The following is a 24,574-nucleotide window of genomic DNA, read 5'->3' on the forward strand; positions in this document are numbered from 1 at the left end:
TCTATCATTGTGCCCTTACACCACTGCCTTCACAAACCAAATAACACACGTAGCAAAATCTACAAGTATTACAAAAAACCCAAGAGAAGAGGGAAGAAGGAGGGGAAGAAAAAAAATTTAAAAAAAAAAAGAGGGATTTTTTTTTTTTAAACTTTTATTTCCAGACATACAGAAAGTCTTGGAGTATGTCTACTTTACTTAAATAAATAGGGGCACTTCAAGACCGGACAAAAAGCTGTAAGATCTTTTTGTAGTGTTGTGCTTTATAAAGAGAAGATCTTACAGATGTTTGTTTACATGAAACAACTTTGAGAACAGAAATGAAAGGAAAAGGTTGTTCCATTAATTTTTTTTTTTCCTCGAGGCTGGCTTGATGTTTACTAGACACCATTGAGAGATTTGTCAACTGCTATTAGGCACAAAATATTTATATTTCATTCAACAAACCCAGACACATCACCCAGAGTGTAACACTCCATCCCTTTTCCACTATCATTCTTTTTTTTTCCCAACCGAAAAAATCCCCAGCAACTGCTACGAATTAAGCCTACCAAACTCTATAGTGTATAAGCACATTGCATACTTAATTCATGTTTGACTAAAAAGCTGTGATTAACTCTCAGAGGAACCGTTGGGACATTCCACCAAGAAAGAATGGCAAGCGTTCCTTTTAGGTTTATTTGGCAAATTAATTAAAAAAAAAAATTCCTCTCTTTTAAGACTGATGTCAATGTGCAATAGAGGGAGGGAAAGGACATGCGCCCACTGGCAATTTACTGCAGAAAGAAATTATGGCAGGAACAGCAGTGCCAGCTTTGACAAGCCAATCCCTAGCTGCCTCAAAGTATTCAGATTGTACTATGCTAGTTAGAGCTCACTGCGCTAAATTTTTTTTTTAATAAAAATTATTTGGCTATTCCTTGTAATATATTAGAAAAATACTCTTTTTCCAAGCTAATTACAAGCCTTGTACACAAGACAACATGACATTAAAAAAAAAAATTAAAGTAATCTTATCCTGCTGTATGCACCTTATGCATCCACTTGATAAATCTGGGTGGTGAACTGGGGAGGGGAAAGCCAGGGAGACGCTTCGGTCTGGCTCCTGCAAAGACTCACATGCTTAATCCTACACACAGACTCACAGAAACACCAGTTGCACACGCAATACGTCGAGACACGTGTAAGCATCTGGAGGACTGGGACCGCAAGTCAGGAAATGGAAGTGGTGGTTAACATCCTGGCTTTTGATTTTAAATACTTGTTTAGATTGCTAAATGTAGTTTCTACCGTGGACACGTATGTTCTCAGGCTCATGTATTATGCAGAAAATAAACAAACAAATACAATTTTCCATATAATCCACCACTTAATGCAGCATTTCCCCAGAATTGCCATAATAGTGCTTTTGACATTGCATTGTTAGTAAATCTTTGCATAACGACAATTTTCCTCATCTGGGACCTTAGTGTTTTATTCACAGATCATTACATGGCTAGCTAATGAAGAAGTTCCCTTCTTTTGGGCAGAACTCTGAAAACACAGTTTTATTTTTCCAATGTTATTTAGGGAAAAAAGAAAACCCTAAAATTTAAGTTTCCCTTTCAAGTAGTGGTCTGAAATGATTACAGGTAAGGAGAACTACCAGATTCGCAATGGTTATGTGACTATGGTAACGGAGCCTTGCTTTCTGTTCACAGAGCTTTACGAACAGAGAAATAATTTAAGATGTTTGCTGAAGGAAATGACGATGGACTCTAGAAGAGAAACTGCAGCTTAGATGGCTATTTTGGCTTTGGAAAACAGAACAAAAACCCCAAAGAAAACCAGTGACAGAAATACTGTGTTGTGGTACAAGTTTGTTACTAGCACACCTTCTATACACACACAATAACTTGACAGCAAGTTAAAGTATCTTCCAAGTGATATTTCATTCACTACACCACCCTGTTTCTAGAAATGCCAAAGCTTGCTAACATGTCGATGGTACCGCACAAGCGGAGGCAAGACGGACACAACCTGGAGATGTTCTACAATCCACCACCATTTAAAGCAGTTCTTTTCTCAAACTCATTTTAACTGAAAAAAAATAAAATAAAATAAACATGTACAAGACAGTCTGTTTTGATTACAGATTAATAATACAAAAGTCTATGCTGTAGGTTAGTTAGCTAGAACACTTGATGAGCAAATCAATGCAGTGTGAGCCCCAGACAACCAAATGTAAAGCGATCCGAACTGGTGGTTTCTGGATGCTGTTGGGCACAGTGGCTGCATCAAAATGAGTGATCTCAATGCTCCAAAACCAATGTGTTCTTTGAACTACAGGAAAAATGTAACACTTCAAATGCATCTGTAGTCATCCAGCAGCTTTGTGTTTTCCACCACAGCACCTGCACATGACCCCACAGTGGTAACAAGCCCGAAGCGGCAAGTAACAGCACATACATGGAGCAATGAAAGACAAGGCGATAAGGGCCATCCACCGGAGGCAAAACATTTCATCACTGGTGTCACACGAGCAAGGATCTGTATAGTCTCCTTCTGGATCGGACATACAGTGATAGAGCATAGTGTCTGCGCACCACATACAGCTCACTCGATGGATGCAAGTCTTGACGCGGTCTGGAGCATCCTGGCATTGACCCCGTTTGTTCTCCTCATGGTTGAACATGTCCCTGCAGTACACGCACCGTGACCTCTCACCATCTTCCTTCCGCCTGGGCTTGAATTTGACAGGTTGAGTCTTTATCACAGCACCCTTGATATCTTCACCCAGGTCAAAGTCCGAGTTGTCTACGTAAGGATAAGTGTATTCATGTTTTGAGGCCTCACTTTTGGCAAAACGTACGTAGGAGTCCATGTCATCAGGATCAAAGTTTTTTCCTCGTGCTGGGGCATGGCGATAGTCCTCGTATCCAGTCATCCAAATCTTTTCCCGAGGATTGATGCGTACTATCTCCTCATCATCGTCTGGAAAGTTGACGTGCCGGTAGGATCGCGGTACTGACTGTGGAAGTAGGGATGGAGATGAAGAGGGAGAAAAGATAAGTAAGCTCACGTTGCTATCAGCAATCACTGTCTCCTTGCTTAGCGAGAAGCCGATATTCAACAATTTTGTCTTCCCTTGTTTGTACACCCTTCACCATGACCCACTGCTGAGTTTCAGCCTTTGGCTCAGCAATTAGTACAACTGTCACAGACCCACAGTGGTCTGTGTGCACATGGTACAACGTAACATATTAAATCACAGTGTAAACCCATTTTTGGTGCTTTGGTTTTTGTTTGGATTTTGGTTTGGTTTTTTAATTGGAAACCATTTATAGCTAACTGAGAAGGAAAGGGGGAGAAAGGAAGGGGGGCATCTTTCAGGGATGTGGGGAGAAAACCAACCACCAGTCTTAGCTATGGCAGACACAGCCCTTTAGGTGGCAACACTGGGAAGAAACCTTACTTGTTCTAGATGGTAGTGGTCAGAGCTATAATGGTCGTGAAGGTGTCCACGAGTGCAAATTCTTCGATGTTCGCAGGATGCAGGAGAAGCCAGAGTTCGCACAGGCTGTTCCCTTTTTTGAGAGGAGTTAGAGGAGCTATCTGTAGCATTCTGTTTTAAATGGAAAGGGGGGGGGAAATCGTCATACATTCAGCTGTTCATGAGGTATTGAGAGAGATGTTTTGCCACTCACTCACTGACTTTGCACACACCTGCAATACTGGCAACACCTGACAGCAGGCACCTTCATAAAGTTTCACATTAAATGCTTGAAAGAGGTAGATCTGTTGCCAGGCCATAAAAACTGCCACCACACACATGGAAAAATAATATGCCATAGCCTACCTGTGACATATTCACCAACACCACTTGTATTCACTTGGCATGTTATTTGTTATACTGGGCATTGCAGGATGATGAACATTCAGGCTAGAAGCTACCTCTGGAGAGCAAAGTTAAACTCCGTCAAATGATGCAATTGTGTACGTCCCATAGGCAGACTCAGAGTGAGCATCTGTGTGCCCAGGCTGTACCCCACTAGTTACCCAGGCTATAAAAATACTGGCAATTTTGTTAACCTGCAGGCGTCCCATTAAGCCAAAAACTCCTTTACACCTTCGTGTCCAAACCCTCACTGAATTCCAGTTCATCACAGGCTACTTGAATAATCAGCTTTCCTTCAAAACCTCCTTTCCCGCCCCCCCCGGCCCTTCTGTTACTTATCTCTAACATACAATGAATGTTACTTGTGTTTTTATACATTCCTGGCTTATAGTGAGCACTTTCTTGAGGTTAATTAGTCACATCATTACACAACAACGATCAGGAAAGGGTGAAATATCACACAATAACACGCTGTTGCCAATACCCACGGCTTCTTAATACATGTATTTCTCCTCCTGGAAAAATACACAGCAGGGTACCAGCCCTAGCCATCCTCTCTCCATAGCCCTTCCTTGGTTAAAATAGTTTCCATACAATATCTGGACATTCAGGATTTTGCCCATTAATTCTTTTCATGGATTAGTTGGATTTTTTCATATTACCATGAAACTCAGAGGACAGCTGTTAAATGCACTAACAGATCAGGAACAGGAAAAAGAGCCTCTGTGCACAATGATCAGAAGAGCTGTAACATTGCACGTGCCTAAAATCTTGGTGATTTGAACTATGAAAAATCTCCATCCCCTTCCAACTAACAAGCTGTGCTGCAGCTACGAAGAACGCAGGGAAAGGTTTCCATTTGCCACAACGGTTAGCTAGAGATACAACCTCAAAAGCGGCGAAAAGTCGTATTGGTAGTGGGACAAGACTGGTTTTACCTGAAAAACCTTCTCTCCTTGTCAAGAATGCACTCTCTAAATATTATTGTCCAATGAATCATCCTAGACACATCTCTTACTCCAAGATTACAAGAATGCTCGTTGTGGATATTTGTTTATTCTGAAAACAACGCTCTGCAAGACCCTGTCCAAATGTGAGCACACCTTAAAGCATTACAACACAAAATATATATTGATCCTCTTTAACTGGTATAGCGCTTAAAAGCACTGAACTCCCAACTTATTTTGCTGAAAGCAAATATACAGATCTGTTTGCAGTGTGGTGTAAAGCCAGGCTGGGTTATCCAAGAGGTGCAACAAGCAGGATGAGTTTTGAATGGCTGACCCACCCATTAGGAACAGACTTTTAATGCATGTGTTTGTTTTGGTTGGGTTTTTTACACAAGTACCTAGAAGCAGAACAGCTCTTAAGATAGTTAAGAACACCTCTACAATGTAACCGCACTCATATTCTGGCTCTTTTTAAAAAGTGATTTCATCAGCCCAGTCCTCTTCATAACTTAGTAGACAAAGGCACTTCAAATCTGGCATTTAAACCCTTCAAAGCTATTTCTTGTGCTAGATGTTGTAGGACCTAAAGTTATAGGCACATTTTGGGGATATTTCAAAAGAAAATGAACAGCTTCTACAAGCAAGTACTTTGTAATAACATTAAGCTTCCAACCTATTTGGAAAACCTGAGAAGAGTTAGTATTTAGTTACAACAGCCACCTCATACCAGTACCTTTTTGTAGCGCTCTATGTGGTGCAGACCCAGATACCGAGCTGTAATTTAAGCTTCTCAGAACAACAACAGAAAGGCACACACCCCATAGTCTGCGCAGCCTTAGTCTGCGGCATGCTCTCAAAGTTAAACTTTGACTGGCACGAACCAAAAAGGAGGCAGGGCCTTAACACGGTGCCAGACCCTTCACCTTCACTGGAACCATGGACGAGCCCTGCTGGGACAAGCCTTTCGTGGATACGCTCCCAAAACATCGTGGGTGCTCATGGTCAAAATAACAAAGCCTGGGAAACTTACCCAACTGGAGAAGGTTGCACATACTGGCCTGCAACCCCCTCACCCTCCTAGATGAAAATAAAAATCCCAAACTGGATATAACTGCTAGATAATCTCAGCGGGGCAGCTGGGAGCTATAACCAGCCCTCCAAGCAGCGTGCTATTTGCTGCCTCTCGGGGAAGGCAGTATTTCTGCAATAGGCAATTGGAAAAGAGGCTGTAGTGATTTTTATCTTGCCTGATTCTTATCTACCCTTGCTTTCCTCCACACCTTATTCTCCTTCAGACCTGGCAGGGCAACTGAGCCTCTCCTCCACATGTGTTGACATGGCTACAAAACCTGTTTGCAGCATACCACAGAGGCTGCGGCTCCGGCCTCCGCTTTCACCTTATTAAAAATTGCTGCATTTCCATGTTCAGTGTCCTCAGATTAGAGGGGCAGCGTGCCAACACAAACACTTACTCTAAGTGCCCAGAAAGGGAGAAAGCAAGCTACCCGAGACTAGGTCTCTGCTCACTCTTCCGTAAAAAAGTTCACGCTGGATCCTGGTTGGTGACGCTAAGGGCAACTGGTTGACAAACGCAGTGTCTGCGGGGTTACATTGCTGACCAGTAGCTGGGACAAGCACTGTTGCTTTCCACCAAGGTCCCTCACCAAGGCTTCAAACTTCTGTAGAGGAAGAGAAGGTTCTCAACACAGGTATGACTGGTTTGAAGACTGGGAAAAAGGGGTAGAAAATACCTCCCCTCCCAAGCAGAAGGCCACCAATGAACCCTACGTGTCTATACCTGTGCTGGTGAGCATACTCATGAATGATCTGAAGAGGAGGTGAACTGTAAGATGACACCATTTTCTGATGAAACTTAAGCTATTCAGGAGAATAAAAATGAAAGCTGACCCTGAAAACTTGCTTAAGAATCTCATAATGCTGAGAGACTGGATGTTAAAAAAAAAGTTAATTACCACTAAAGTGCAAAGTGACAGAAACACCATGATCTGACATGTAGAATGATGCACTCCAAGCCAGCTATTGCTGCTCAGGAAAGAGGGCTTGGGGTTAGAACAGGCAGCCCTGTGGCACTGTCAGCTTGGTGGCTCAGCAACAGATTAAAAAAAAAAAAAGGCAGTAGCAGTAAAGATCATCACCAAGGCATAGCATGTATCTGCAGCGCTCCCCCAATCTGTCTGCGGTTCTGGCCTCCCCTCCACCCTGCGTCAATAAGGGTATTCCCACCATGGCAAGCGCACAGAGCAATGGTCAGGACAATCAAAGATTCTCAACAGCAGCTAACTAAATAGCCCGGATCCCTCCAGCCTGGAAAAGAGATGATGGAAGGGACCATGAAGATGGGAATGGACACTACAGAACCATGAGTCACATGGGGAATGAGGGTTGGGCGTAATTATTCTTCTGGTATCCTTCAGAAGAGAAGGATGCATAGCATTTACTGGAACATGCTCAGGTAAGGTTAAGAGAGGAGTACTTCTGACAGCACCCACAGTTAAAATGTGGTTCAAGCAGCCATATGGAAACCCTCAGAAGAAAATATGTGACTGAAGATCAAGGGCATGATGCTCAGGCCCTCAGAAGCCTACTATTTTCTCAGTACCGCTCCACTGGGACTGAACGTGGACTTGGTGACTGGCAAAACTCAGGCACGTTCTCAAAGAAAAGGCACTCTCGTCTTCAGCCAAGTGCCACTATGAACAAATGATGGCAAGACGTTGTCAGTGATGGAAGCAGGGAACAACTTCGGTCCCCCATGACAAGACTGAGTCTTGGCTAGGATTTTCTACCACCAGCATAGCACTGAAAATTTTGGGGAGGATGGCAGAGTGGGAAGACATGAGAGGTTTGTTGCGGGTCACCCAAATACAACACACTCGCCTACAGGAATACATCTAGAAAGGATGTGCTCTCCAGAGCCAGGCTATTCCACTGATGGAAAAACACGTCCCACACCACTGAGCCACTGGTCTGTCAGAGAAACACCATCTTCCTCTAATGTCTGTTGAAACCAATCCAGCTCCAGTATTTGTTTTTGAGGGGAAACTACTGAAAACACGCCCAGTAGCCACATAAGAGAAATGAACCCAAAACTAAAGTTGCTGGAACACAGAGTCCGGTAAGAAACTCTGTTTCAACATGCCCTCAAATGCTCAATTAGAGAAATTTGTGCTGCACGTACTAGAGCTTTGCGATTGCTATGGCGGTCACGAAGTCTTGTGGTTTCACTGCTTGGATAACAAAATCATTAATCATGACCGTAATAGTAATTTTATAAAACCCGTGCTACACATTTCCCTTTGCAAGTGAGCTGTACATATCTGAGCAAGCACACGTACCACATGTTTGATATGGCTGGTTTGAGAAACAACACTGTGCTTCTACATGCAAATAATTGCACTGTGATAATTAAAAAAAAAGAGTAGTGTCCCTGTTTCCCCCTCAGACTTTCAGAAGTGACTCATTAAATTAAAAAACCCTAGTCATTAGTAAAGAAGATTATGTTAATCATTTACTGCAGTTTACTTCTCATTGAAATGGATTTGTTACACAAGAACGGCCGGCTAATCAGGTGCCTAAGTAATATTCTGAGATAAGCATCTATCTCAAAAACCAATAAGAAAAAGCAGCCGCCTTCTGCTCCTGAACTGGACTGATCACCTTGCCTCTAATGGTTTTACAGAATAGCCTCGCCCCATGTGATGCAACATCCAAGGGTGACTACAAAAAAGAAGGTTCATCTCAAAATTATGAAGCAATACAATCTGCGGTAGCTTGTCAGAAATCAGTTGCCGGAGGGAAACTATGAAGCTCTGTCACATGTAACTTCCAGAAGTGCTCTCAGCCAGCTAAAGCATTCGCAAGGTTGCTGTCAAAAATAATTGTGGGTCAAGCAAGACAAGACGGGTTTTTTTCCCCTCCAGGATTTTAATGGTTACATGAGGTGGAGAGGACAAGGGGGAATAGAAGTATGATGTTGAACAAGTAGTTTTGCAAGGAATGGTCCTAAAGGAATCAAAAGCCCGTGCCAGCCTGGCCTTTGCAAAGCACAAGCCCTCTACAAGCCGACCTGCTCTCTGCTGCCACGCTCCGCTTTGCTCATCTCCCAGTGCCATGCAAGCCCACTCACTGCATCACCTGTATCTGAGGGGCACTGTCAACACACAGCATGGAAATGCAAAACTTGGTGGGGGCTCAAGGTCTCATTTTTACCAAGGCAGCCTTCTGCAACAGCCAAAGCTGCTCACAGCAGCTCCTATGTTTGCTTTGGGAAGCCTGGACATCTTAAAGAAGACCCCATCTTCACCTGAAAAGACATCCCTGCTGTCCCCAGGACAAGAAACCCAGCTCCCTCATCAATTCATGGCTTGAGGGTGAGCCTGGAAAAGTGACAGCCGGCAAGCTGCATCCTCCCTGCAGCCTGACCGCCTTCGTCTGAGACCTGCGCGATGAGCTCCCCGCAGGCAGTCAGAGCCCTTTGTTTGTGTGCTCTGCCCAGGTGTGATCCCTTGGGAGCCCCAGCACAAGCCAGCTACATTGCTTGGCCCTTTTCGTTTGCTGGAATAAGGGAAAACACAGCTGTGCTATCAATACAAAAAGGAAAAATGATAAAGTCGTCGAAATAGTACAGTAAGCGAGCAATACTGAGCTAAGCGCCAATCTGAAGTTTATCTGCAGAGCCTCCGCTGTTTATGAACTCCACAAAGAGGAAGTCTCAGAGCTATTTCGGATGCATGGCAAAGAAACTTCCACCTTTCCAAAGAAATGAAGATAAAATATAGTCTCCCAGAACTCCCTCAGCTTAATCTTGCCAGAACAAGTCCTTCCTTTTTTTTTTTTTAAGCCTATAGAGATATAGCACTTTTGAATTTCACAGAGAAAGGAAGAGCAAAAAATCCTAGTTTTTGTCTCAAAACACATTTTCCTCTCTATTCAAGGAAATCAGAAAAGGAAACAGTTGACGTTTTCCATCCACCTCCAAGCATACCCCATATACTCAGGACGGCTCACATCAAAGGGGGCTTAGATTATCTAAGTATTAAGAAAAAGGTTCAGTGTGAAAAATCTTTTGAGACTCCTCTCTCCTGAGCACAAGCTTTTAATTTGTCATGGCAAGATAAAGCCATGGAAGAAAATGCTTTTGTCAAATTTCTGTTTGTTTTCTATCACTGAAGACAAGACAGAAATTGTATTGAAGAAAACCGCTTCCATACATTTTGGAAATGTTTTGACACTCTCATCCACTGAGGACTACTGGAGCTGAATCTAGTCCTATTCCCTAGCAGAGAGCCTGAAGAAAAACTTCATGTTAGATCATATTCCAGTACAGTTCAAAGACAAATTGACTGTATACAACCATTACAACAAGCATGGATTCAGATTTTTCTAAAACCAGAACAGGACTATAACTTCTCAAACGTTTGGACTGTTTCCTAGTCACCCCTTACACAAATACCAATATAAAGTGCAGAAAGCTAGCTAGTTTTACTGCTACCTTTTTTATTTTTAAGTTTTGTGGTTACAGCTTTTAGTGCCAGAAAGATGCTGGTGGCTGTGCTGTCTTAAGTCAGCAAAACTTAAGGAACATTTACAAGGATTCAGTGCACAAGATCATGTCCATTAAGCTAATGCTAAACCTGCTCCTGGCATCATCAGTCAGTTCTGCATGGACCGCAGATGTGGCTTAACAGCTCAGAGGGGTAAAAAGAATCCATGAGAGTCAGACACAGTTAAATGATATGGCAAGCGCTCAGATGTGCTAAGGGGGAAACCTCAGTGAGATTTTCCTGCTTCACTACTTGCCAGTGATATAAGGCATCAGACACATCTCTGCAAAAGCAGGCATTTGAACAGGTACAAAGAGAAATGACTGCAAGAGTCAGAGGAGGATTGAAGATAGTACCCCATTTCACTTGAATTTAGCCTAGGACCAGAGGCTGCGAGCGGGTCCACACTGTATTTCCTTCCCACATGATACCCCTTGCCTTGCCCTTACTGCACCACTGGGCTAGCATACTGCTTCAATGGAAGGAAAAATCTTTGCATCAGGTGCTTATAAGGAAAAACCAGAATGTTTTAAGGGGAAAAAACCCCAAATCACAAGCTCCCGCAGCAGCACAGCGATCCCACGGTGCAGCGGTGAGCATGGGATGGCTGTGCCCAGCCACGAGGCGCTTGTGGCCTCGTCAATCTGGAAAGCCTCTCCTTACCAGGACTCCTACATTTCCTTCTTCGTTCCTGTAACTCCTCCTTGCTGTGTCCTGATTGGATTTCTCCATGCTGAGATGAGCTACATTGCTTCAGCAGGATCTTTTTACCTAAACCTGGGAACTGCTTAAACCCACCAATTACTTAAAACCATCTAGGGACAGAGGCAGGCTTTTCCTTTTTGCATAAAGGGCTCTGTTAATCTGTTGATGCCTTGGAAATGACATCCCAGTACAGACTACAGCATTGTCGGGATGATCAGCTGCCCAATATTTGTGTTCGTACAGCTCCGCAAAGATTAGCAAAGCCTCCCTCCTCTAACAAGTAATATTAGCCACGATACCCCAGCTGTTCTCTGCTAAGGCCATGAGAGATGGCCACCGAGGTCCACACTGCCATGGGGAAGTGATGGTCCCCGCTTCTCCCTCCCACCAGTCCCATCACCTGCTCTGTGCGCATGCTTGGGTGGAGAACCACAGGAATCCAGCCCAAAATCATTTTCGTATCAGCTCCCTGACTGCAGCTGACCACCCGCTCTAGAGGCTTGTGCCCTGATGGCACAGGAGGGTCTCTAGGCAAAACAGGGGGTAGAGCTGGGGGGGTCTGGAGAGGGAGGTGGGTGCCAGCTCCTCTTTAAAGTCTTCCATCTTTGTCCTGCTTATCATCAGCATAGTTCCAACTCATTTGCGAAGTGCTAGCTCCTAATTTTAAGATGCTAACAGGGAACTTAGCATGTCCTACGCTTTTCTTTCGGAAGACGGGTAGGGATGCTAGGAAATAAAGGAGAGAAGCCCAGCATGGGGGTGTTAAGCACTGGATGTACACAGGGGATGGCGAGAGCCTGCGCTGCTGCCGAGTGCAGCCGGGAACAGATGGCTTCACATAACTCACCACTGAATCTCAGCTCTTCTATACAGAAATTTCCAAAGTGGGGCGGGAACTAAGACTGGGGAGGGAGAAAAATGCTAATGAAAATTAGGTTAGCTAAGCTAAAAGAATCGGTGCACCTAATCCATCATTAATGTCTTTGCTATGTACAAATTCAACACTTCAGCCTCTAAATTCAGCAGCATGCTCCTCCTATATAATATACCAGGTTACAAAAGGAGGGGAAAAAACAGTTAAATGCAAACTTCCCACAGCAGACCAATATGATATTTTAAGAAGTCAGTTAGGGGTCATTTATTCACACAGTTATGAGCATCCACATTATTTTAGCTGGAATTCAACACCAAAATAGAATCCAACAGCTGATGCAAACTTTTAAAATACTCTCTTCACATGCACTGCAAATACGTCAGGCTCTGCTTAAAAATGCAATGGTACTTCTGCCTTTCCTTCTCCTTTTGCAAACAGAACCAGAGACAGATGAACTGCTTCCTATAATCACTTCTGATTTAATTTTCGTAAAATATTTACGAGATACAGGGCGAGCAGACCCTTGGCAAAACACATTAGGCAGGTGAGGGAAGGAAACAGGGCTATTTAGATGCAGTTGTTTAGAATGCATTTCTGCACTGGGCAGAGGTCCATTTTAAGTTCCTTGGACTCTTGTATTCTGTTGTTCGTCCTCAGTTACTACCAAACACATGTCTGGGGGTGGAGGGAACACCAGTCAGAAGGTTGGTTTGTTGTGGTTTTTTTTTTTTTCTTTAAAGGGGTGAACGGGGGGAGCCTGCCACTTTAAAGGAAAATCATTCTTGAAGCTTCATGTAAAAGCACATTTCATTGCTTCGCTTTACCAAACTCCTCCTTTTCCTTTCCAAACTCTCCAAAAAAAGAAACCCCAAACAAAACAAAAAAACACATTTGAGAGGATGCAACCAAATTATAGTTAGACTAGCAAAACTCAGGTGCAGACTCCAAGCAGCCTGAATTCTCTGTGTTTTGGTTTTTTTTTTTTCTTTTCTACCTGTTACATGAGACAACAGATTCACACCACATTTGCCAGTGTTTAAACAGCTCGTGGAAATCACAGCCTCCCTCCCAAAGGAGGGCAACGTACTCATTTGCCCCATGGTTCTGACTCAGCCCCCTTCATATCATTGCCAAGACGGATGCTCCAGCTCTCGGCACCAGGAGCCAAACGCTTCCCCCTGTCAAAATTCTGCAGGGGCTGGGATGTCGGGGCTGAGCACGGCTTTGCCCACTCGCTCCAGACCTGCATCCCTCTGGCCCCACCAGCGCTGCTGGGTTGTGCGCCAGGCGACAATTCTCTAATCCTCTCCGCAGCGGCGTGGGAAGTTGTCAATCATTGCTCTGTCCCCAGCCAAGGCTGCCTCTTTCCAACCGTGTTTACACCCTGCACGGGGTCCACTCTGTTCATCACCTTCAGAGGCAGCGCCTGGGGCTGGGTGAGACGCCCCAAATCTGGCCGGCATCCCTGGTGCCTCCACCCCTGAGCACCCTGAGACAGAGCGTTTTCTTCAGACGCAGCAGCCAGAGGGATTGTAGCTTACGAGTATAGCTGCTTGCTGAAAGCAACTTCCTTAGGTTGTATATTAAAATAATAGAAAAGGCCATTTTCTGTCTTTGCTGACTTTTCAAGCACCATGCAGCTGAAAAAGAACTATACGCTTCAAAGGCTAACTGCATAGCATGGATTAAAGAAGGAATCTAATGGAAAACTAGGGTAATATTTTCAAGGTAAAAGCGTAATATTTGGCTGTAACACATCCCCATCGACACTGCCTCAGCTATCCTGTCATCTCCTCCTTGTCTTAATTGAAGCATGAATTTGGCAGTAGCAACACGAAGGAGGAAATTGCCATAAATACTAAGCCAGGTTCAGCCACGAGTGCAAGAACCACCTTATTTGTACCACTGGCACAAGCATGGCAAAGGCCCGCGGTGAAGCTGCCTTGCAGGAGGCTGTGCATCCACAGCCGGCGGGTACACAGCAAGTCGGCACGATGAGTATTAGTGGGGTGGTGCAAGTTTTTTGCAGCCCACTTAGCTGATCACTCCTACAGTTTCCCTTGAGCCAGCACTTCTGTTTCTCCAGCCCTACAGCAAGCTGGCTCAAGGAGCTAAACCACCGGAAAAGTATTCACTTTCTTTTATAGGGCTAGTTTTTGGTTCACTTCCCCAGGCTGGCTCAGCGCAGGGTCAGCCGTGGTGGTGAAACGGGGGACGGCAGGAGCCCCTCTCTGCTCCACCGGCTCTCAGCAGCGCCAAGGCTGAGGATGCATCAAGTCAAGTTGTATCCCTGGGCTGTGGTTTCATACGGTGCTAAAATAACCCCTGCAACCTCATTCCTGCTCCCCCATGCCGGCTCCGCTCTTGGCATGGGTGGGCTGCAAAAGCAAGGTGGGGGGAACCAAGCTGGCTGGAAAATAACTTGCTTTTCACCAGCGTCTTGCCTCGAATCAGGTCCCCCTTACATAATGCTGAAGAAATGCCTGGGGAACCACAGCCGAACAAAAGCAAGGCCAAAGCGAGAAGGCCACAAACCCAGTCTGCAAAGCTCCATTGACAAGCTGAGGTAGGCAAAACCGCCGCGCTACAAGCATGGAAAAGACGAGCTGTACTTGCAAACACTCCTCCTGGCTGACGTCGAGGGATCAGAGCTATGCAAGGGAAACAGCAAGGGCGACGGTGGCTGCTTTTGGGGACGAAAAGCAAAGCCCACCTTCAGCAAGGGGTCCCAGAGATGGCTTTGTGAGCAGCCAGCAATTCCGGCTCCACCTGTGGATGCTCACCCCCTGCACACCCCCTTTACCTGGGCTGCTGCCTGCAGGGCCATGCGCTAAGTCCAACTAGTAGCTGATCCAGGTTAACAAATAATCCTTTTTGTAAAAAAAAAAAAATAAATAAAAATAAAAAAAAATTTCTTCCCCCTCCATTTTCCTATACGTTAAGAAACGGCAATTTCGTCTTGGCTATGTTTTGTTTCTGACACATTTGTGCCTTAAGCACACAAATGCACTAAAGCATTCAGCTCCAGATGAATTAAAAGGGAACACACTCATAAACAGCTTCGCGCTTTAACTCATCACATAGTTTAAGTACATTACTACACAGCCAAATTATTTCTTCAGAAGACGAACACACGGCTAGCTGATTGCAAGTGTGAAACGGTGCTACAACACTCTCAGATCACAAATTCATCAGCTAGAAACTACAGCTACGGAGGCACCAGTCAATTCACCTTTGGTCAAGGAATCTTACAGGCAGGTTTGTTGGTGACACTTCTCGGCCTGAAGCCTCAGGTGAATGCGTATTACAAGAAAACAGGCTTTCAGTCATCTGAAGATTACTTATATGAATGCAAGTCTGGTTATACCTAACAAAATAATTAAATAGAGTATAAAACCAAAAGAGCCAGCACACTAAAATATGCCACCATATCATCATCTAAGCACAGGGAAATGTGAAAACGGATGCTAAAATGAGAAAGAAACAAAAAAAACCTGACAAAAAAAATCTCTTGAACTGCTGGGGCAAACTGAACAAAACCCAATACTTAACTGGTGCACAAATTACACCACTTAAAAGTTCTGGCAAGATACAGCTATAAGGAAACTTCCATCACAGCAGAAGATCAGATTTCAGTTTCCTGCAGGATATATCCCAATCCCAGCACAGGACCAACTGTGTTTGTATGTGGGAACGGTACAGAGCCAGAAAATACACTACAAAAATGGTCTTGAGAGGAAGAATTATGACAAGAGAAATTGCTTACCCTCAGCAAAGTAGCTCAACACATCCAAGTCGCTGCTATAATTAACTACATAAAAAAACTACACAACAGTGAAACTTGGAGTATCTGATAGCAATACAGATATTTTCTGCTTAATAATTTGTTATCGAATGACAGATGCTCTCATCTTGTCTTCACAGACACCCCGAACACCCCAAGCTCTCAGGAGGCTGGTATTTGCCAGAAAGGACCGCTTCCTGTATTTGGGCTGCTAAGGTGAATTAAAAATATAAAATAAATCACACCTATTCTTTTGGGTCTGGTTTTCTGCCTCCTTCACAAAGCGCACATGACCAACCAAATTTCTGACTGCATTCCCATCATCTCCCCGCCGGTGCGGTGGTGACTGCTAGACCCCTGGCGCGCTCTGCAGTATTGTTTAGGTGATCCCATCTGTGCCAGGGGCTCAGGAGTTCGAAGACTGTGTGTGGTAGAACAACCAGACTGATAGCTTGGTTTAAAAAAAGGTGGGGGGGCGAGGGGGGAGAAGAGGTTTTACTATTTTAAAGCCTTAGACTGAAATAGTGCCAAATCAACTGAAGTTCAGTGCACATGGGAATTGTGTTAAACTGCTTATTCCTGATCTCAAGCATGGAAAGCCTGCTTTGCCCACCAGAGATTGACCCGAAAGCAAGAAAATACTATGATAAATACAACAGAGCAATACATAAACTGTGCAAGATCTCTATTTCCCCCTCCTTTCTTTTAAAGGAAGCAAATAAGGCTTCAAATCTACCCCACACTTCTCTCTCCTATCAGATCCCCTTAGGTCTTCACTTGATTTACATCTCATGAATCCGTTACATACATAAGAACAGATTTTATGCACTACATACCTCCACACCACAGTAATTTTTGTATTTCGTTCTGTCCGGAGGACAGGCTGCGAGTGAGCAAGGACAACCTATAGACTGAAGTACACAATAATTGCCCCTACAGTTTTGAAGGGCTTAAAGAAAAGAGCAGCTGCCATCCCAGATCACAGGAGCGATACCTCCATCTCAGCGACAATTGTATTAAATTATCAGAGTGAGTATAACTTGATTGTATTGGTAGAAGAGTAAGAAAATATATGGGCTCATTTCCAGCATCGCTTAAAAGAAACGGGGTATCCTGAAGGAAAGGGAGAAACACAACACTATACAAAACCTGACAGCCAGAGAAAAACTTTCCACTTGAATTTCCCGACTGAAAAATCTCTTTGAGCATCGTTATCCATTCCCACCAAGTGACATGAATTTGTTGCGGGCAAAGTTAGCCTGAAGAAAGGCAGGAAAAAAAAGGAATAAAAAGAAGCTAGCTTTAAAATAGCTGGATATTCAGGACCTTTTCACTATTTCAGTGGCATCTCTCCTGCCTCCTGACCCCTGGCATAAAAGCAGAAACAATTTCACCGAGAAGCTGATACACCCTGGTATTAATGGGAGGAGGAAAAAACCAATTAAACTATGGATAAACTAATGACCTCAGACTCTGGGACTATCTTGGTAGACAGTCTGCTGGAACAAATCAAGGCAGATTTCACAGTGCTGAAGTGGGAAGAGCAAAAGCCGTGTTCAGGCGTGAGCAGCGACTGTTAAGTTGGTGTTGCACTGGCTGTTCAAGTGCAGGACAGGACGGGGATGCCCAGAGCACTGCATATAACTTGAGAGACCCAACTATTAAAAATATGAATAAATCTCAATCCAGTTCATTGCTCAAAGACAGGAAAGATTTTTTTCTGTTTGTTCGGTGGGGTTTTTTTGTTGGGGTTTTTTTTTTTGTTTTGGGGGTTTTTTTTTTGAGGGAGGGATTTGAGCCTGCTGGTTTCTGTGTGTGTATATTTCCCTCTTCTTGGCAAGTACTTTTTTTTTCCCCTCTTAAAATCTGAATTAGAATAGCTGTGGTTTACAATGCAAGCCCAAAATCCAGACATCAGAGGATGTGGCTAGCAGCAACGAACCCTTTAGCCGTACATGCAGAACACAGCTGGCTGCTGAGCAGGAAGAATAACATAGGTAAGGCCATCTAGTCCTATTGCTGTGACGATGCCCTAATCACTTTGCTCAGCCTTACAAAGCAAACACGGTAGATTTGCTTACAGCGACAACCTTAGCATCACACCCCACTACCTCTGTACAGAGCTGTGCTCCTCCAAAAGGCATTTTTCCTTTCTGTTACTTTATCTTAGGAGGTGTGGGACGAGAGATGCTCCAGCATCGCATGGACCTTACAAATTTATTCCAAAGGAATTAGCCTGGGTTTCTACATGTCTGCTTTAAAGAAAGAGAGCTACAGTGGTTCTTTAAAAGAACCATCTGAACGTGCAACGACCAAGCCAGCAAGAAAAATTAGATTTAGTGTTTATCTAACTAACATAAATCTTATAAATTTTAATAGTAAGGCTGTAACACGCTTGAGGCCCACATGGGAGATGAAAGTAGGGAAAAGGTTTCATGGAAAGGCAGCAGGGAGAAATCTGGTTTTTTAATTAGGAAACCAGAAGAGATGCAAGGAGGACTGTAACGTTAACATCTGCCACAATCTGGACCGCTACAGCAGAGAATGGGTAATTGTGCCTGTCTCTTAAACAACTGTCAGCAGTGTCCAAGCCACACGACAAACTTCCTAACTCGAACATCCCCGAGCACAGGAGTACATGTTCATGCTGAGAAAAAGGCATGAGGGGAACAGGATCGCTCCAAACACAACTTTGTGGTGAAAACAAGTCTGAAGACTTCTGCTGGAAGCCTGGGGTGAATCCCAGCACCAAGACCCTGCACAGAGAAGATAAGTGGTGGCAGCAAGATCTGCCCGCATCGCCTTAGTGAAGCAGGAGAATATTTTCCCCATCTTGTAGCTGAGGAACTGAGGCAAACAGGCTTTTAGCCAGGAGTTTGCAAGAAAAGCAATGGATCGAGTCCAGGTGTCTTGAAACGCAACCCTGTAGCTCTGCCGTGCACCTCTAGATCATGCCTGGTGTACCTGCAAAATTCTACAAGTCTCATTTTGAACAAAAACTAAGATTTCTTCAAAATTATCGATTACATGAAACACCTATGATTGTAACAAGCGTATCAAACTTAGTAAGGTTGGGTTTTGTTGTTCTCTCCTTCACGTTCCCCCTCTGCAGAAGAGGACTGTAGCCATTTTTAGGTTCACAAACCAGAACTGACATGGGAGCTGTTGCTCCCCCTGCCAGCGGGTGTCTTTTCTTCAGCACTAAAGCAGGCACAAGGCTGCGGATTTATCTGAAAAACATGAGCAGGGTTTCAGCTGAACTGGTCATAAGGTTTCAGAATGAACACCTCTGCTTTTTCAGATGGGTTGCTAAGAGAGACCATTTCAGGCACTCTGCAGACTCTGGAAGACATTGACCTTTCTTTCCTTGGCCTCAATTCACATTTTTCACTTCATGGTCATGTGGGATTATTATCTGTAATTGAAAGTAAAAGTGTAGATTAAGGAAAAAATTTTGCACAAGAACTCAATTATATGGCAAATTCTGTGGCTGAGGAAATACAGAATATATTCGGTCCTTATTAAACGTTCTTTCTGAAACAAATGTTAATTAAAGAAGGCTGAAGATGCAGGCTGGATGGATGAAGACAAACAGAACAATCTCAGACTGTTGCAAAGACAATGTTTCCCCCAATGGAGACAGAACGGATGGCTAGTCTTACTCAGATTGCATCTCTTGAGAGGACAATTTATAATGTACAAGACAGAAGAAATTTATTTGCTAACATATGGAAAACATTTATGGGCTCTACCGAGGATCTGGAATTAAAGAAACACAACTACATATTGTTAAATCTTCTAAATGGAGATTTCATTTAAGAAATAAGCATAGTCCCCTCCAGGCAGTGACATTTATTTCTATACACTTTTGCTTTCTGCCCTAATAGGTATGAATTTCGGAACAGAGGTTTGTATCGAGTTGCCTAGTTGCTGTAGGTCTAATCCATAGGAAAATTATTAGATGGCAAAGTCCTGTTTTTAAAGATATAACCCACGCTTCAGAACGATGGATGGGGAGCATACGCTGTAGGGATGGGGCCAGGTACTGCTGCCCAGGTTACAGCCTTGGCACTGCAAGTTACACTGATGGGAGAAGATAAGGCTACTGACACCAGCGATGCTTCCCAAGCAAATGCTCACATATCCACAGCTGCAGATAATTCACCCCCTTTAAGAACAAAAACCCCCACCTTCTGGTACAAGAAAATGATCCTCCATTAAGCCACACAAGATCATAGCCTGAGGGAGAGCTCTACCTCTGGGGCAAACCTTCTCTTCCCCATGTAAATAACTTGCTGGATGCCCGGAAGGGTTGCGTGCTGGCTGACAAAGAAACACAATGGATGATGTACAAGTTGCATGCACAAAATTAGGCACAAAGTCATCATCCCACGGAGTGGTATTGAAGCTAGCAGAATCAGGGACAGTATAAAAACCCTGTGTCAATCAATATCCAACAGCCGTATCAGGGTCAGTCCTTATATGTAATGAGGGCGGTGGTTTTAAAGCCTGTACCATTACATTGGTGCTGACACGCAAGATAAAGCTGGGGTGGCCATCTGTAAAGCAGTGTAAGAAATGTGAAGCTTTGGACCGGTTGTGGTTGAACAGATTGAAACATCTTCAAGGAGGGGCAGGACCTCGGGCCAAATATTTGAGGCAGCAGCGATGGCTGGGATTTTCAGAGATGGGTAAATGACTGATTAAATGACTCAATCATGCAGATGCTTTTGAAAATTCTGCCGCACACAGTTAAGTTTATTCATGCATGTGTGGGAGAGGGGGAGGACTGTGAAGATTTTAATAACTACCTTAGGAAATAAGAAAGAACAAATGCACTTTCTCTTTAAAACAGAAAAAAAAAACCAAACAAAAAAAAACCCCAAACCTGAAAAAATCCACTGCTGTGGCTGGGGAAAAAGAGTTTACAGGAAAGTTGTAAAGAAGTTTTGTGTGCAAGAATGACCAAATAGACTATGATACACAAGTCAAAAAGAAGTGCAAAGAAAGAATGAAACAGAAGGGTAAAAATAAAACAGATCACAGCCCTATCAATTTCTTCCAGTCTAAAACCGCTCCACACTTCAGTCTGTTATTTCTGGCTTATGCAGACTTCATAACTCCACCATCACCTACCAGGATTCCCAGATAAATGGGAAGCCGAGAACTTCAGAGAGCTTAATGACTGTAGTGAAAGGAGAAACTTCATCCAGAGAAGGCAAAGAAGAAATATTAAGGAAAAAGATGCTCCTAAAGCCTTGCTTTTGGAGGACGACAACGCACCCGCCCTGATGCGACAGCTTCACCAACAGTTCCTTGCAAGCTACCACCATCTGTGAAGTCCCCCCCTCACCCTCCCTCTGGAGATGACACAACATCCAGAGAGAGCTGCCAGGCAGGGCACAACCCGAGGTGTGAACGCCCCCCTCGTCCCCCTCGATCCCAAGGTGCCGATCGCAGCTGAGTTTTCCCTCCTTCCTAACGCTATCAAGTAGCTTGCTCCTCCTTCTGGACCAAGCATCCCACCCATAAATATCTGCACAGCAGGGGGTTATCTGTCACCTGCCCAGGGTCAAGTAGGGGGGAAAATCTCTCTCAGTTTTGGCTCTTCACTTTGAATGCAGGAGTTTGAGAGATTTTGATGCAGCTGGAGCACCATTCATCCAAGTTTCCCAATGCAAAGCAACACCTACTTAAAGGCAACAACTTCTTCCTCCCAGTAAAAAAGTACCCTACAAATTTAAAAATGAACACTTAACCACAACATCAAGCTTGTGGGGAAATTCAGGAGCACTCACAGGTCCCCAAACGTCAGCCAGTTAGATTTTAGCAAAAATATCCTTTCCTATTTCCACAGGCTACTTTTTACTGCTTTAACACTGAGCATTTCCACGTCTGACCCAGCGAGAGCTGGCACACACCCGCCCAAGGCGCATTTTGACGGTTGTCCCCTTTCTGATGAGCACAGAAGAGCTGCACACACGTCCAGCGTGACCAACATCCCCAGCAGAGCACAGCTCACCTGGCAAATTTGGGGACAAACCAGCATAAATTGGTAAAGTGCTCTGGTTCCAGCAGTGCCGCCCCCCCCCCGCCTGTCCCATCCCAGCGCCCATAAATCACTTCTGGCAGGTAGTTGGGAAGCAGCTGCTAATGATAGTTTTGCTGCGGAGCGCAGGAAGTCACCTTTTAACCCTGCCTGCTGTTGTTTGTCTCCCGGAGCCGTGACAAAAGGACAGATGCAGACAACATGCCAGCCGTCGGGAGAATGCGGTCAAAACACGGCAGGGAACCTGCCCTGATCTCACACCGGTGAAACATCACCCTCAAAAATACCTTTCAGTTTCGGGTGCTTCCTGATGCCCATTTTCAAAGAGCTTGATGCCGGTCCTCAGTTTTCCCTCATTCACCCTGAAGATGCAGGGAAGCATCCCAAAGATGACATTAATGGAGTTTGCTGCTGCTGTGCTGAGGACATCCCGCCTTCCACCCTCCTGACACCCAGTCCCCACCTGCGCTGTGGGACAAGGAGGGCATTTATAATCTAACACGTGCATGGGGGTCTGAGATCGGAGCTGAGTAAATAAATTTAATAGACAAAGCATTTGTTGTGAGCGTCCTGTTTTCAGCCCAAGGAATATCCATGATCGGATTACAATTTCATCCGACATAATTTTTATCCCCCCCCGCTTTTAAAGCGTGCAAGTGTAGCGGGGACAGTATCAGCTTCTGTTTCAGAAAGACTCCAAAACATATTTCAGATATTACCACAAATTAAATACAAGCAACTTACTCCTACATAAGTCATCGCTTGTTAGGTAGATGGCATGCTACTGTGCCTTCCTCCAGCTGAAAAACACTTGTTTGAACTGTCTACATTTCATGCTCAATGAAAGTTGGCTTTTGTTAACAATTGCAATACAAAATCTCATTTCCTTGAGTATGCACCTGAGTAGCAGCCATCTACTCTAACTTGTGGGAAGCTTCTTAAGGACAGAGAGGGAGATATTAAACAGGTGTGTGCACCACTCAGACCAAGTCATAGGAAATTTGAGAGTTACCATTCGCTCACTTCTAGCCCTGACAACACCTGCTCTGCCATGCTTTTCACACGGCGACAGGAGGCCAACAGAAACCCAAGACTTTACCTTCTGGAGAGGGTATACTTCCATCAAATAAAACACACCCACTGGCCAAACATGACGACAGCTGGAAGCCAACCCCGAGGCATAAAAAGAAAAACCCTTTCCAACCTGACTGTGTAAACTGGAGCGTAAAGGAGAATGACCTCGGGTGAGGTGTACTTACAGTGAAGACATCATCATCGCCAACCTCGGCCTCATTGTGAAGCGTTGACGAGGAAGTCGTAGACCCTAGGAAAAAAAAAACCAAACAGCTTTTTAAAACACATGACATTTCTATGCAACTTTTTTTTCATTAGGCCGGTAAACATTTGGATTCTCACAAGTTTGTATATTGCAGATGTGTAAGAGCAGCTCAAATTAAGGAAGAAAAATCCATCTACTAGTAGCTGGGTTGGAAAGGTAAAATCTGGAAGTGTTTCTTGACATGCAACTGTATGGCTGCCAATGCTAATTAACTACGTTAAAAATAGCAGTTAACATTTCCAATTACAGAAGACTTTAATTTCTGAAGAACAGTGAAGCTACATACTAATCAGTGCTCGAGATTAGATACTCAGCTGTCAAGAAACCACATGATAGTTATTCTTCATGTATTCCCTAAATCGGGGGGGGACGGGATGGACTTTTTATTTAAAAAAAATAAACCTCACTTTGAAGAGTTAGATTGGGTTGTTTTTCTTCTAATTTTGGAAGCTGTTATATATTGTAAAGGTCTTCTCTGCTACCAGCTATTTCTCAGAGAACCACTTTGCCCCACATAAGCGAAGTATTTGAAAGGAGCTGAAATGTGTAAAACCATAGACAAGAGCAAAACACTTGGGTGCCGTTCTCATTAATTACATGGCAATCGCCTGGAAAAGAGGGAAATTATATTAAAAACCCCTTCCTCCAACCCCTCTCCCCACCCTGCAGGTATCCCCCTCCAGAGCTGCTCAAAAGTCTGGTCAGCACCCACATCGCAGAAGGGCAGCGGGGAGGGTGGCACACGCCATCGCTGGACCCAGCACTGAATTTATGCTGTGGCTAAAAGGGGGTGATCCCTCTACCCTACCCCTGGCCAAGGATCCTGGAGCCCCTTCCCGGCTGGCTTCACGTGCCATGAGGCTGCCAAGGAGGGTGGGCATTAGGGCCACATCACATCCCTGACTGAAATAGTTGAACAGTTTGTACCACCTTCATTCTGGAAATTTTTAAAAATAATGTACTTTATATAACGCTATCCGCACCAGCCTCGGCTGCTCTCAGTTGCATCATCACAAAGATGCGCAGAGCTAAGTGCGAAAGCCCACTTAAAATGCTAAGTAACATGAAAACATTTGTGCCATTTGCTACATTAGCTTTAAAAGTAAAAAAATCCAGACGCTCTACAGAGCTACATAGGATTCCTGTATTTGTGCACAAAACTTCTTTACTCCTGATGCTACAGGGAACAAGCTATCGGTTAAAGATTAATAATAAATCAGCAATTTCATGAAGTTTCGAATGCACATAGCTTGTTGTGCTTGATATTACCTGCTCAATTTGATCAACTACGTGAACAAAAAATGAATGATAAATGAAATCCACTGCCCGACGCTGTGTGTGCACGAGCCAGTTATTGTTTTTCATTCAGAAAGCCTTATTTGGAAGTCAAGGAGGAACACATTCATGAGGATCAGTCTGTGCTGTTAATGGG

At 44.1% G+C, this 24,574-nt stretch overlaps 1 protein-coding gene across 2 annotated transcripts in view; it reads right to left on the bottom strand.

The window, feature by feature from the left end:
• Positions 1-495: 495 nt before the first annotated feature.
• Positions 496-24,574, bottom strand: part of SPRED2 (sprouty related EVH1 domain containing 2) — a 65,286-nt gene continuing 41,207 nt past the window's right edge. For both annotated transcript variants that reach the window (XM_054822420.1, XM_054822421.1), the window contains exons 4-6: positions 23,063-23,127; positions 3,455-3,604; positions 496-3,010 (exon numbers count right to left, since the gene is read on the bottom strand). In XM_054822420.1, the coding sequence (XP_054678395.1) occupies positions 2,360-3,010; positions 3,455-3,604; positions 23,063-23,127 (866 nt within the window). In that variant the 3' untranslated portion in view covers positions 496-2,359. The remainder of the gene's footprint in view (positions 3,011-3,454; positions 3,605-23,062; positions 23,128-24,574) is intronic.

The sequence above is a fragment of the Grus americana genome, chromosome 3 (assembly GCF_028858705.1).
Source record: "Grus americana isolate bGruAme1 chromosome 3, bGruAme1.mat, whole genome shotgun sequence".
In the NCBI taxonomy this organism is placed as follows: domain Eukaryota; kingdom Metazoa; phylum Chordata; class Aves; order Gruiformes; family Gruidae; genus Grus; species Grus americana.